The 15,432-nt window shown below is 43.7% G+C and overlaps 1 protein-coding gene across 1 annotated transcript in view; it reads left to right on the top strand.

Annotated features, from left to right (window-relative positions):
• LOC124312172 (apolipoprotein D-like) overlaps positions 1-15,432 on the top strand; it is a 48,628-nt gene that overhangs the window by 10,105 nt on the left and 23,091 nt on the right. The window contains exon 2 of the mRNA XM_046776675.1: positions 59-282. Coding sequence (XP_046632631.1) covers positions 112-282 — 171 coding nt within the window. The 5' untranslated portion in view covers positions 59-111. The remainder of the gene's footprint in view (positions 1-58; positions 283-15,432) is intronic.

Here is a 15,432-nt window from a genome sequence, read left to right as displayed (position 1 = left end):
TCACACTTTATCTCTATTTATTCTCACATTCTCTTTTTTTCTTTTTCTTTTTTTACAGGACGCCGTAGGATATTACAAGGAAAAGGTTTTTTTTTTCCTTTTCCCTCCTCAATGGAGAGAACTGCTGGACACACGTCAACAGCGGCGGCGATCGTGAGCAACGGGAAAAGCTCGGACTCTTCTCCTTTTTTATTGGGGATTTCCGTGGGAGATTGTACGACGACTCGTGCCACACCAAGCGACACCGAAAAACACTTTGAAAAAAAAGAAAGAAACGAAAAGGTCAGTGTCAAAATGTGTCGTGTATCTAAGCTACGGGGCGGCCCAATACCTTGTAATCAAAAAGAGATATCCTAAATCAAAATGAACAGCGTCCACGAGGCTGAAAAAAAAACTTTTTTTCTCTCGCCTTGATTCTTATCGCGTTATAAAAATAGAAGAAGAAGAAGAAGATATTCTTCTTGTATTTTATATTTTTCCCCTCCGCCTCTCGATCGTCCGTGAGGCGCTCATTTCAAATCGAATTGTCTACATGTTATATTCGCCCGCTCTATAGAGAGAGTCTGCAGTGAATTATCATTTTGAGTAGTGGGGAATTTCTAATCAAGCAAGGCATGATGGAAAACCAAAACGTTGTTGTTGTTGTTGTTGGTTTGAAAGCATCGAGCCGGACTTGCATCATTCGTGTACTGTATTTTATTCATCTACGCTCTTGTGTGTACGTGGAGAGATGTGTGCTGTGGCCCTTGTACTGTGACGGCTGATGCTTTTATAATTGGCTCTGCCTCTCTCATTTCTCCCTCGGAAGAAGAAAAAATCTTTGTCTGCCGCTATGCAGAGTCTTTCGGTCGACCGGTTGTTGTTGTTAGAAACCGAAACGAACCGCCAGATTGTTTGTTTTTGTTTTCGGGTAGTATTGGTCCCGATGGTAATAATCGTGAGGCGACCGAGATGCAAACGAGTTTGCCTTTTGTCGAATGAAAAATCTAGCTGGCGATGGGAAAAAGTGAGCATTATTTACGCCGAGTCAAAGATAAAAAGAGGTGGAAGATGAAGAAGAAGAAGAAAAAGAAAAAGTTTTGGTTGATCGATTTTTGTTTGAGAGTTGATGGCGCTTGGGGGAATCTATTCCGTTTGGTTGAATCACGCGAGACTTGTCAAATCAAGTTTGGTTTTCAATTTATTCGTCAATAGGCGACGATGCCACCTCTCGTCGTAACACGGGAAAAAGAAAAAAAAAGTTTTATTTTTTTTGGCAGAAAAAAGTTTATCTTCCCTCCCTTCCCCCCTTTTTTTTCTAGCTAGTCTCCCCGGGTAGATAACGATATAGACTCTCTCTTGCTCACGCTGCGGCGTCGTTTTATTCCCCCTCGAGCAGCTGATCAGTTTTGCGGCTGTTGTATATGAAAGGAGAGAAAAGGAGGAAGGAAAAAATTGTCCCTCCACATCCATTTCCGATTGAGGAGTCGGCGGAGGCATTGGGTGAGGGGGTGCTTTTGGGGTCGGCCAATGCCAGTCAAAAAGAGAAGAAGGAGAGAAAGAGAGAAAAACGATTTTGTGCTCTGAAAATCTAATAACGAAAGTATGACACGAGCTCGTCCGGAATCGAACGACTATACAGAATGGATTTCTTTTCTCTTCTTGTGTGTCGTCTGGGCCGTTTGATAGTCGTCTGGGAATATACGTCAACCACCCCCTACTAGCTGCACTATATAGCTCCACCACCACCAGCGCCATCAAAAACCCCATGTAACCAACTTTTGCTTATTCGCCATCGAACGGCGTCATTTCCGACTTGAAAGACGGGAAACAGAGAGAAAAGAAAAACTGTTTAGACCTCGTTCGGTGTCGTCTCTTTTGGCTTGTTTGCTTCTCTCTATGCGTCTATTTTCCCCCCTTTTTCTCTCTTTTTTTATTTGATCATTTCCCCTTTTGGGCCCCCCTAAAGCACCGCCATCCTTCCAACACAACACCCAAATGTCTTACTAGGAGTATCTCTCTCTCTTCCTTTTGGTTAGTTAAGGCAAAACGAAACTATTCCGGCAGTGGTGATGTTAATACGCTCTCTCCCTCCCCAGTTTCTTTTGACGTCGACGTCGAACGACTCCCCAACAATTTACTTGTCGTCGTCGTCATCCCCCTCAAGCTTCTAGGAGGAGGAGGATCTCTTTTCTGAGGGTATAAATCAGCTGATTGTGACAAGTGAAACAAGCCTCCCCGCTATTTTCATTTTGGCGTTTTTTTTTCGAGTCTGTTGGAAATGCATTCCCCCCATCATCAGACACTCGAGTCACGAATTGGGAACCAAACGCGTAAAAAAGACCGAGAGATATTGGTCAACTTCCTGTTTTTCTCTTTTCTTTTTGTGTGTTTGTAACGGCCGTCGAGTCAGCACAAGGAGAAAGACTGGCCCTAACTCACCTCTCACTCGGTAAGAGCCTTTCTAAGAAGTCGGCGGGCAATATCGTGAGAGTGGGAGGCGATCCTCATCTCCACACACATGTCGTCCTTGTTTCCTCCGACGAGACTCTTTAACTCAATTTCTTGTTGAAAGGCAACTCGAGATAAAGCGAGAGGCTTTTTTTTTTGTCTTTTTCTTCTTCTTACCGACAGGATTTGATATACAGCCACGGGTCATTGAGCGAGTCCACTGCTGGACCCGACTGCTGGACTCTTCGGAAAAAAATTGTGTGGCGAAACGGCAGTCGTAACTCAAATGGCCCTCCGATTTTTACAGCGAAACGTCATCGTCGTCTTGTTCTTCTTGCCCCCCTCTACCATGGCATCGCTCGCCTTTCTATTTCCCCCTGGCATCTCTCTGCGTATATCACTGCTAACTGGACGTGTTTATGGTTGAGCCATCGCAACAACGGCGACGACTCTTCTTTTTTTATTTTTCTCTTAACGGAAAGTAAATGAAATGCTGCCCCCAAAAAACAAATAGAAGAGATATACTCTGTCGTATTTTTCCTTTTCTTTTTCTAGAACAAAAAAAAAAGATGCGACATATAAATGTTTCAGCGTTTTACCCTAGACCTACTTAGCGCACCCATTTTTGTTTTGGGGGAGAAAAAACAAAAGAAGGTTGGTCGTAAAACGATTGGGGAACATTTGGTTTTTTCCCGTGAACTAAAAAAAGAGGACAAGTGCAATCGACGAGAGAAAATACCATCCGACTGGTAGTAGTAATGTTGTACTTCATTTTGCTATTATGCCGAGTCAGGGCCAGTCTCAGGCTATATCCATTGTTTTTATTCTTTTATTTCCCCCCCGTCTCTCTCTCTCTCCTTCACGGCTGGTTATTTGAGAAGAACTAAAATGCCGTAAAGACCAGACCGTCCTCGACCAGTCTTTTGTGGGCTCCATTCGAGTCTTCTTTCTCACATGGAGCGGATAGGGCCCATCTTTTATTTTATTTTTATTTTTAGTGGGAGCGAAGGGAGGACTCTCTAGAAATGACGTGATCGCACCCGTTTTGAACGCTCGGTCGAACTGGGAGAACCGCGACATAATAGTCCGCCCCCAGAACACACACACGAACGTTGATGTCTTTTTTTTTCTGACCGCGGAAATAATAACCGTGTGGTCTCTTGTCTCTCCGGTTTAACTAATAATCGTCCCAATTGTTTGCTGTCATCAAGTGACTTTTTCCATGTTTGTTTTTCTTCTTTTTGGCCATTTAACTAAAAAAAAAATGGGAGAGGAAATTTCCTTTCGAGTTTGTTTGCTGTGCTCTTGAGCGTCGCATATTTATTTGTTATTAATTTCCATTCTTTCTCCACCTAGCAGTGCACGACGGATGCTCGGTATTAAGTAAGAGTCTAGTGTGTGTGCACACTTTCGCTCTCTGGGAAAAGAAGAAAAAAAAAAGGCTGGAAAGTGTGGAAGAGTAGCTAAGCGTGAAGGGAATATTTACAGTAGAGACGCGCCGAGTAGGTACGATTCATATAACAACCGAGAGCTGATGCCTTTCCATCCATCCACGGCTAGTTTTTTCTCTCTCTCTTCTGCTGCTGCTGCTGTTGATGTTGTTGTTCCTTTTTAGCTTTTTTTAGGGCCCTCTTCTCCTTCAATTCAAAACTCTTGGGGGTCGTAAAAGCATAAAGCAAGCAACGGTAACGGCCAGGAGCTTACAGCAGTGATGGAACAAGACGGAAGGAGAAAAAAGAAAAAACTGGTTTAAAGAGATGTGTGTGTTGGGGGGTTCATATGTATACAGACAGCAATTCTCTTGATCCTTCTAGTCGAGTTATATGGGGACCCTTTACTTGCCTCTTTTTTGCGCCTGTTTTTTTTCTTTCTCTTTTTCTTTACCATTTTAGTACGGTACGTCTGTGTGTCTTTGGCTGGTCCATCCTTGTTCTTCGCACGTTACAAGAACCGGAGGGATTTTATGTCTATATTGGCCTCGTCTGGAGACTCGGAAAGATCCGGTCCTCTTTTTCCTCTTCTCCTTCTGAGAAAACAATAAAAAAAGAGGACCCGAAAAAAACTGAAAGGAAAGAAGAAGAAGAAGAAAACGAGTTGATTGAAAGAGCAACTACAAACGAGGACCAACTGAACAGCAGAGTACACACACTGGCAGTAGAATGGCGCGCGTCTTTTGCTGAGTTAGTTAGCTAATATAACAGAGACTTTATATAGATATCTACGTGATCCACCAGGACGTGGAGAAAAGAGAGAAAACTCTTTTTTTATTTTTTCCTTGAACGTGAGAGACACGCAGTCAAAAGAAGAAGGTCCTTTTTTTCCGATCTATTTGAGCTGACGCAGAGCTGCTATACCCTCGCGTCATGTCGCATCTCCGTTTCGAGACTTTTAGACTTTTTCGTTCTCCGTCGTAATACGAGCCCCCCTCCTCCACCCCAACAGCAGTCTAGTTGCTCTGTCGCAACTGATTTCCGGCTTCCGACACGAGCTCTTTGGCGAGCTCCCTGTTGCCATATCATCTGGTCTTTCCTTTTCCTCTTTTCCTCTTTTTTTTCCACGTGTGTTTCTTTTTGACGAACTGCTTCCTTGCATCATCATCCATCCGACCAGTTCCCGTGTTCATCCGGTTGCTAGTTGCTTGTGATATGCACACATCAAAATGTGTAGTACGTCGTACGGAACAAGAGTCGGATTGAATTGTTCTATGTACGTTTTTCTTTTTTTACAACCAGTAGACACACACACACAGCTGGATGAGATTATTATAAAGAGCTTAAGATATAACTTTGATATAGGGCGGTGGAAGGCAGCGGAAGTCCGTGCCAGACTGCGCTGCACGGAATAAATGCGTAAAAGAAAATGACTTGCATCCGGACCGGAATCAAAATAGAATTACCCCCCTTTTTTCTGTCTTCTTTTATTTGAAAAAAAAAAAAAGAAACAGGTACTAAACTACCATGTAGATTTTTCACTTGATTCCGTGTGTGTGTGAAGTTTTCGGTCTGGGGTTCCCTGGACCGGTTGAACTTTTGTGTCGAGTTAAGAACTTGTTATCCATCTAATAAGATGTGTGTTGTACCTGCTGCCTCTCTCTCTCTCTCTCTCTCTCTCTCGAATGAAATGGTGAAAGAAAATCTTTCAAAGTCAAAGGCGAGTGTGTGTGCGCCAACTCCGCACAGGAAGAACTCTTTTTCTCTTTCTATTTTATCTTTAAAAGAGAAAGATGGGAAGAAGAAACGACTGACAAAGAGTGATTAGATTCCCTCCCATACAGTCAGTCGATGTTTGTGTGCACATGTTTGGTACTTTTCCCTCTTTCTTTGAAAAGAGAACTCACCACACAACATTGAGACGAGCGAGGATCGTTCCTCGTAAGAGGTTACAGTAACAAGGACGAAAACTAATTTGTGAAAAGGACAAGGGAAATCTCTGTGAGAAGGGGGGGCTGGGCTGTCCAAATTGACAAGTGTAGTCACTAGTCAGTCAGTCAAGTCGGTCCGTCAGCCGGTTGACTAGAGTGATCTGTGCAGCTTCAGCCAACAGCCAACACGAGTCAGAGCAGAGCAGAGAGATGCTTCTTTGCATAACTAAACAGTTTTTTTTTATTTTTCCTTCTTCTACTTTTCATTTTAAAGCTGAAAGAAGAAAAAAAAATGTGGAATGAGATGGAAGGTTTTCCTTTTCGACTTGGACATTTGAAAAATGTGGGTAAGGTTTGTTTCTTTTTTTTATCGAGAGGCTGGCTGTCTAGTAATAGCCCAGCGAGAGGTTGAAGAAGAAATTGGAACTATTTCACGGTTGGGGGCTGATTGTATTGGATTGCGCTGATTTGTTTATTCATGCGGAGATAATTATTTCCAATCAAGAGCTGGTAGAGCAACGTCATTAAGATATAGACTCGCTCGCAACGAGTTCCGCCCTTTTTCTCTCCTACCGCGATTCCTTTTTTCCCAAAACAGACACACACACACACATAAGAAAGAGTATTATATACGGACAGACGTAACGTTTTGATGTTTGATCTCTCTCACAGCGCTTTTGATTATTTATTTCCTTTTCATTTTCACGTGGGATGAAGAGTGAGAGAGACTAGAAGAAGAAGTCGTTGAAAAATCCGGTACACTCTCTCTCTCGCTCTGTCTGGCTACACGGTACACTAATGAGTCGGCTGGGCAAGGGATAGGACAGGCCCAAGCCCCGGTGCCCACGCACCGGGGCACCCCTAGTGGGCAAAGCCGCTTGAAGCTCATTAAAACCGGACATGATAAATAGGCACGCGGACCTGCGAGTGTTTGTGTTTGTGTCTGTGTCTGTTTCTGTTTGTTGGGAGAGTTTGGGTTGCCCGTCCCGAGTTGAGGAGGAGGTGGATTGTGTATGGGGGGGGGGGGGGGGGTATATTTTCGGGGAGAAAACAACTCTTAACTCGCCCTGAATGCAAATGAGTGATGTTGAAATGAGAGGGGAGAGTAGAGGAGGAGGATTGTGTGTGTTTTTGTGTTTGTACTATTCATATCCATCCGGCGGGATCACGGGGTCCCGGCGTGGAACAATATAATGAGGGAAAAACACACACACAAGCACAGACAGACAGACACGGATTTGACCGTGCCAATTCTCAGGGTTTCCGCCCACCGGAATAATCATCAAAAGGAATAAGAAATAAATCCAACCCATCTCTCTCTTTTCTCTCTATCGAGTCTTCTCCGCTAGACACCAGCGTGCTGGCCTGCCTGCTGTTAGATTGGTGGGGTTATCCTCCTCGTCGACTCTTGGTGGGGCGATTGAGGATGTGTTGTGCGTCTATCTTATCGTAGCTCATTATCGAAAGGGGCACCACTTGATCCCCTGGCCAGTTGTTGGACGGCACCGTCTTCACTCTCCCATGTCACGAACGTTTGTTCAAAAATAAAATAAAAAGGTTCAAGGGAAGTCTTATATGCTTGGCAGGGTCTGTAGTGCATAACTATCTTGTCTCTCTATTCTCTCCGTGTGTCTATAACTGGGCGCGAGAGAAAAAAGAAAAAAAGAAAAAGGTAAATACAACCACCCACTCGATGCTGTTGCTGCCTGTTAGGCTGTTACTGCCCTCCTGTCAGCACTCGACGGTGTTGGAACTGTGTTTAAGTTTCTCGTGTGTGTGTGTGTGTGTGGAGGGCCTTTAGGCTTTTGCCAAGCCATCGTCGATGGCTATCTTTTTCTCGTTTCCCCTCCACTTTCAAAGTCAATCCATTTGAGTGAAGAGAGACCTTTCTTTTCTTCTCTTTTTTTCTTTCCTGGACTCTTGAGGTAGTTTTCACAGTCAAAGACGACGGATGGCTGGCATCCCCCCTTTCTGGTGTACCCCATTTTTTCCTTAACAGGTCGGACTCGGAGTTCCGTCCATTAAAAAAAACAAACTCGAACAAAAAAAAGTAAAATAAAAATAAATTTACTGTATCCCTAACGTAAAGAGAGTCAGTCACAAGGAAATAGATTTATTTTAATTGGGTACACACAAACAAGAAAGGAAAAAAAAAAAATAAAAAAAGGGAGAATGGTTTTTTCTTTCTTTATTTCTTTGCTCTGTTGATTTCCCAATTTCCTTTTAGTTGTCCACTTTTTTTTTTGTTTTCTTTCTCCATTATTTTTTGACGGGTTTGTTTTTATCCATTTCCGCCGCGTCCGTCATGTCCAGGAAATTCACCAGTCGAAACTGATTGCTGTTTGTATTCGGCAATCCGATCTGAAAGATACGCAATAATCGAAGGGGAATAAAACACACAAATCCCTGGAACTAGCCGGAAAACAATGACGAAATGCAATACGGGAGAAAAGACCCGGTCGAAAAAACAACCAAAACAAAACAAAAGAAAACAATCATCGTAATGGCTGCTGTTGCAATGATTGGCTTTATATTTCTTTTTTGTATTTTTCCTTATCCTACTCCTCCCTATTTTCCCTGGACACCCCAACTTATCGGGGATCACGAATCCGGTCGGACGGAAAATGTCCGTGTTACGCTCGCGGCGAGCCCCTGAACCGAATACGGGAACGGGAAAGAGAGTCCAATGCTGGGCCGCTGACCGAAACGGGCGATGGAGAAGATTGAAACATTTCCTCCTCTTATTATATTTCGTGTATACACGACCAAGTCTCTCCTCTCGTCTTCTATCCAGTTCGGAAAATCTCTTTTTTCTGCTCAATCCGGTTTCTTCTCCCTATATACGTATATACATATAAGACTGTTATTATCTCTTTCTTTCATTTTTTCATTTTCTTCTTCTTCTTTTATCTCTCTCCCCTTTTTTTTTCCTAAATTATAAATGGGCGGGTTCGATGAAAATTCAGCGGGAGCAGAAACAACCGAAAAAGATGAGGAGCTGCCGCCGCCAATAAGTGGGGCCGGGCCCCGTTAGGGAAAGAAGAAGGGGGGAAGGAAAAGTATCCTGGAAATAGCGTTTGGGGCTCTGTTAAGTGGGTCTTAAATCTCTCTCTACGTTCTCTTTCTCTCAACGTAAACTTGCGCTCATATAACGCTCTACTGTCTGTGTCTGTGTCTGTGTGCTGTATATTATTGGGCCATACAAACTAACGACGACAACAACTGGCTGATCTTAGCCTCGAGTGTGATGCCGTCCCTTTTCTTTTTTCTCTTGGAAAATCCAAACGAAACAACAGCCAAGAGAAGAAAAAACAGCTTTCAGGGTGTAATATATACCACAACTGACTACTACTACCTACCTGTGAGCCGTTTTTGACTGTTTCCATTCGGTTCGGATATAATGACATGCGCGTGTAATAACGTTGGATGGTTGCATCGTTATGGGCCAGCCAAAGATTCCAAGTCACTTTTTTAACCTTTTCATCTTTCCCGCTTTTATTTTTTCCTTCTATTTGGGGGGGGTGGGGAGGGAGAATTTGAGAGCGCTGGCACGTGAAACGGGCGGAGTCGTTCCAACTTGTTGTCGGGCCGTTGATGACAGCAGAAGGAAGAAGAAATCATTTTTTCGACTTTTTCAGTGTTTCTTTTTTCCCTGTTTGGCTTGTTGGTTTGGTGTTTATTTGAGCTAATGGATATTCTCACTCTCCTTTATCCCTGCCATTGTTATCTGGGCTTGTTTGGTAGTGGCGTGCAACAACACACACAGAGAGATTGGAGCCAAGGGGAGACGGGAGACGGACAGACAATAAGATGATACCCTCGACGACGCCAGTGAATTGTTGAGGTTGGACCTCAGCGGCGACGGCGGCGTGTTGATAGTTTCTTATCGTCTCCGACTCCTATCACTTCCGCATCTAACGTCTTTCTCTTTTTGGCTTTTTTGGCCAGCTGCTGAGCTTATGGCTCTCGCTGCTGTTGCTCTGCTAAAATAAATACAGCCGGAAATACAGCTATTTGTCTGCGCGCCACTAACACACACACACGACTCAGACGTATACATCCACAGCAGAATAGATACACGCGCAGAAGCGCTCATTTGTTATTAAATAGAGTCCATCCGACTACGACTAGGACGACTGCCGCATCTGTACATTAAAAACTAGTTGTTATGATTTCTTTTTTCTTTCTTTCTTTTTTCTTTTTCTTTTTCTTCTCCCCGCTCCGTTATGGTAAATAAAAGAGCCAAATGGATTTCTTGGCCCGTAACACTCACGCCCGTTCCGTCTCTTCCGTTCGGCGAGGGGATTCTGATTATCAAAAAAAATATACACACAGGACTGTACTCTGTTTCTCTCGCATGATGGATATAAATAACATTTTGCTACTACACCGCCGGAGCGTTTCTTCTTCTTCTTCTTTTTCTTTTGGGAGTCCGGGGCGCATCTCTTGTGAAAGATGAAGACGCAACAGCTGGCGTCTTGTTCTTCGCCTCTCGACTCGCATCGGTCGCCATTCCCAAGACTTGAGGGGGGTGAAGACAAACTTGGGTTGTCCCCATCATCTCTGAGAGGATTCGATTCTTTTTTCTTTTCTTTTTCCAACGAGGATGACGGATCTATACTTCATTCGCACACGCAGAGAGAGATAGTCGAGAGAGAGAGAGAGACATATTCCTTGCAGCTAGATGGGATCAGATCCATAACGTAGGGCACATGTAACACTGCCGCTCGTAAGAGGTGGTGGGGACTGCTGGGCATCTTTGATATAAGTGGTGTCACACGGGGTCCTCATAGCTTGTCCTTGCTCTGCACAATGCATCCATCACGCAGAGATTTTTCTGTCTTCCATTGTTTTGCTGGGAGTTGATTGTCATTCGATTTTCTTCTCTCGCCTCCGGTATACATTCAACGGGCTCTGTTCTTTATGAACCTCCGAGTGTCGTTCACCTTCTCTTTATTATTTGACTTATACTTTTTTCGTTTTTTAAATAACAAGAATTGTGGAACTCTGGTCGAGATGCTTTTGTCTGTTGTCTATTGATCATGGTGGGGAGAGAGAGAAAGATATCGAGCGACCAGCAGCTTGTCTTTCATTGTCTCGCCCGAGTTGTGTTTGTCTGGTTTTGTGCTCCCCGTCGTACCTCTCTCTGGCTTTGCATAATGAGGGAACAATTATGAAACGCGACTCATTACCAGCACAGAAGAAGAAGAAGAAAATAATAAAAAAGTAAAAGGGGATGTGTAGGCGAAAGCGAACGGTCCGTATTATCCCGGTTAGTCAACATCGAGCAGCAGCAGCAGCACTGGAAGGAGAGAAAAGAGAGGAAGTCATTTTCTGATCCATCAATCCCAGGTGCTCTTTCGTTCCCCATGTACTCGTGTACCTAACCCAAACCGACCGACGTTATGGAACCTCCTCTTCATTCTCCTCTTCATTCTCCTCTTTTGTTTCGTTCATTTACGAGGGCGAGGGCGACGTCTACCGCCATAGACTCGCCTGCGTACCTCATATGATTTTTAAGTGGAAAGAAGAAAAAAATGGGGGGAATAAGAAAGAAAGAAGAGAAAAAATCAACTCCTTTTGTTTGTGTGTGTGTCGTGTACGCTCACCTCTATTACCCTTCTTCTTTTTATTATTTGAAAAATAATTTTTTCGGAAGGGAAAAAAGCCAAGTACACGGTGGAAAAGGAAAGAAAATAAAACGTGGAGGGAGTTATTAAAGGATAAAATGGGAGAGAGAAGAGGTGGCCCCCGTTAATAATAAGCAGAGGCACACAACTTGCACCATGACCCGACCTCCCTTCATTTCAGTGGCACCTCTTTATTCTCTTTCTCTCTCTCCTCCCAACTTGCACAGCAACTACTAGATCGTTGCTGCTGCTGCTGCTGCTGCAGTGTCTGGGCACTGTTAGAATGCTTGTGGCGTTGATGAACGACGAGCAAACACACACACAAGAGCCAGAAGAAGAAGAAGAAGAACCTTTTGTGTGTGTGTGTGTGGGTGATGTCTTTTCCAAAGCCTCTCACGGCCTGTTGGAGTCAGTGAGCAAACACAAGAGGGAAAAAAGAAAGAATCTATATAAATCTAAGCCCCGTTTTTTTCCTTTTTCCTTATTCTTTTCTTCTTTGACTAAGAAGTTGATGAGCTATCGACCCCCCTAGCGTGCGCTGATGATGGCGTCGCCCTCGTTGTCGACCGCGCGCCGCTTCTGCATCATTTACCGTCATCATCGTCCCCGCTGATGGGGGGTAGAGCTGATGTCGTCGCAGCCGAGAGAATAGAATAAAAAAAACACGAATTTGTTGGCAACAACACATTGGCTCCTGGAAGGAGACAAATCTCTTTCTCCTTCCAGGCGGCCAGCAGCTAGTGAAGGAGGGGGGGGGGGGGCCGGGAAGGATTATTGATCATAATTACCCAGGCAATCCAATAATAATTGTGAGGATTTTGTTTTTTCTCTTTTTTTCTCAGATTTGTTGAAGAGTAAAAAAAAAAAGTCTCAGGACTCTCGAATGATAATTCGGCGTGCGGTTGGCATCCCCGCCGCGTGTAGGATAGATATTTGTGTGTGTGTGGCTACACACGGAGCTCTCTCTCTCTACTCTCTACTCTCTGATGATCGGATTAAATTCGTGTGGGTTTGCCCAGGAAATTTCATTTCAGAGGGGAAGGATAGAAAAAAAAAAAAGTAGGTGAATGGGATATTTTTCCCAAGGAAAGACAAACAAGGTGCAGTGATCCAATCAACCAGCTTTTCCATTCTCTATTGAATTCTAGGCTGGAGTACGTAGTACTTTACTTGTCTGCCTATACACACACACACGGCCTGCTGTCAGTACGCGTATATAGGCGGAGGACGTAATACGGGCCACTCCCCATATTCTCTGTGTTGTTGCTAAAAATACCAGACAACAAAAAATGAAATGGGAGAAGAGCTGAGCGGATTAGACCGAACGCTATACTACTCCCCACTACAACTGTTTCGTGGGTGTAAATAGCAGGTACGATTTCTTTTCAAATGGCGGATCATCTTCTTGTCAAGTCCCGTTGTCTGTCTCGAATTCGTCGAAACGATTTGCCTCCGATTTCTCGAGACCTTCTGACGTCTTGTTCTCGCCATTTCAATCGTCGTCCCGTTTCCAGACTCTGCCGAATCGCCCGTTTGAAAGACTCTGCTGCTGCTGCTGCTGCTGTTCTTGATCGATGAAAATTGAGCTGTTGATATACTCTCTGGCATAGTCGAGTCTAGCTCTCAAATGGGCATCTTTTGTTGTTGAGCTTTTCATTCCTGGAATGTTTGGTCCTCCTGTATCTTCTCTTGTGTGTGCTATTGGATATGCTGGGGCTCGGCGATGGGATATAGATCCACTGAGGTGTGATTGAGTATTTTTAGTATCTCTCCTCTTCGTTTCGATTCACATTTTGTAGTTGATAAAAGCCTGTAGCTATTAGCTACCGAGTTCCGAGTTTGAAGGGGACTTAAACGAGTTCTCAAATCAAGCAGAATTCATGAGTTTGACTAGTTTGATAGTCTATATGGCGTATCAAATGGGTGGATGGGTAGATGGAGGGGGGGGGGGGCTGGCCCCACTTTCGTTTTTCTCTCTCTCCAGCAGTAAAAATGTATAGGATGAACACACAACTGCTAGACTCGGGGGCTGTTGGAAGATTGGAAAACTCCAATTTTAGATTGAAAAAAGAAAAAAAAAATTGAATGGTTTGAATATGTAAGAAGGGCTGATATAAGACTAGAGAGAGTGGGGAGGGGACACTTGAAACTGCATTCAAACTAGCGGATTCTCTCTAAATCTCAATCTCTTTTCTCTGTTCCACCAATAGCGGCCATCTTTCTTGTTGAACAACCTTCTCTCTCTCTCTCTTACGGATCCGACGAGTTTTTATTCCAACAAAAGATTTGAGAACGTATACAACAGAGAGAGAGAGAATCTAAAGCGAGAGTCTAAGGGTGTGCTGGCCCTTCATCTGCTGGCCCTTCTTCCTCCCCTTTTTCTTTTCGTCTTCTTCTCCTTTTTGTATCTTGTGTGTCCACTTTTGAAATAAAATTTTTTTTCACTCACCCAGCCGGGCTCCAATAGCGCACGCAAGGCTTCGTCCGACCCATAAGAAAAAGTGTAGATAGAAAATGTTGGATGAAGCGTCCGCCGGAACAATATGAGGGAGAATCGAGAGTTCAGAGGGGGCTGGAAGATGGCCTTCTTCTTTCTTTCTTTCTTTCTCCCCTCGTCTATTGTCTTGTTTAAAAAAGAACTTTGGGCTGCTGCTGCTGCTTATTATTGTGTATATATACGCGCGCGCACACACTCCCGAGACATTTGGTGCGGCCGTTTGCGTCTCTTGTCTTTCCCTCCATGCGGATAAGATCCAACTGTCCATGACAGATGAGAAATCGGGACTGTGGAAGACGATGAAGCTGAACCTAGAAGAAAACCGCTATGTCGGATGGCTGTATAAGAGTGGAAGAAGAAGAAGAAGTACCTACTACCTGTCAAAAGAGAAATGCAGAGCTCCACCAATTCCCCTTTGGCTCGATAAATTGTAATTGACGTCACCCGTTGATGATGGCTTTAACACGCTTGTGCTAGACTCCCCTCGGTCCCTACAACAACCCAAAAAAATAAAATAAAATACAAACGAGAAATAGGGAGTGCATTTTGTTTTGTTTTTTCGGTTTGGTTGATTGAAAGTTCTGATCAAACGACGTCGAAACAGCAGCAGCAGCCGGCCAACCAGCGGTGGTATTGTTATGAAAATTTTCATGCCATATAAAAGAGAAGAAAAAACTGCTACATGGAGTGGGAAGAGTCCAGAGGGGGGGACCGACGGGCGACGGGATTGAAAGGTACAGATATAATAGATTCCCATTTGGTCAAGGCTCGTAAATTGCCCCAGCGGGAATAAAAGAGAATTGGGTGGGCCGTGAGATCTAAAGAAGAGAGAAATATATACAACAACTTTGACCTCTTCTCTTTTTTTTTCTCCCTTTTTTCATCGTCTGGGGTGACGATGGATGCAAATAAATTATAGATGCACACACTGTACATCGTAGTAGATTTGTATATGTGTATATATCTATTTCTCTCTCCCTGTATCACACGAATACAAAGAGGGGAAATAAAAGACTTTTTTACGATCAACTCTTGTGTCGTCGATGAGTCCATCGTTTTGGGGCCTTTTCTTTTCCTTTTTTCAATTCCCACGATGCGATTCGCTACAGGCTCTCTTCCACATTTGATGCCGTTTCTCTTAATACGTACGGATCAATCATGTGGTGGCTGGAAACCCCCACAAAATCGATTTTATTTTTTAAACCTTTCCCTTGCGCAATTTTTTCGTCGCCCTGCGTAAAAACTGTGCCGTAACAATTTTCTTTTTCTCTGAATACCAATATCCCAATTTGTTTATTGGAACGTGCTATCTTTTTCCATCCATCTCGTTTCATCGCGATAGGGGGAAAAGTGTTGCCCATCATGATATCACACCTGCTATGCGTATAGTGTGTGGATTATCTTTATTTTTTCCACGAGTTTACGAGTTTTTTTCTTTTTTTTTCGTAGATTCAAACTGCCGCGTGCCAAGAAACTCTTTTTTTTTTTTTAAATTGTGATCAGAGAAAAAACTA

Source organism: Daphnia pulicaria, chromosome 8 (genome assembly GCF_021234035.1).
Source record: "Daphnia pulicaria isolate SC F1-1A chromosome 8, SC_F0-13Bv2, whole genome shotgun sequence".
NCBI lineage: Eukaryota > Metazoa > Arthropoda > Branchiopoda > Diplostraca > Daphniidae > Daphnia > Daphnia pulicaria.
Note: the sequence above shows the minus strand (reverse complement) of the source record. Positions and strands in the feature narration are given on the sequence as shown.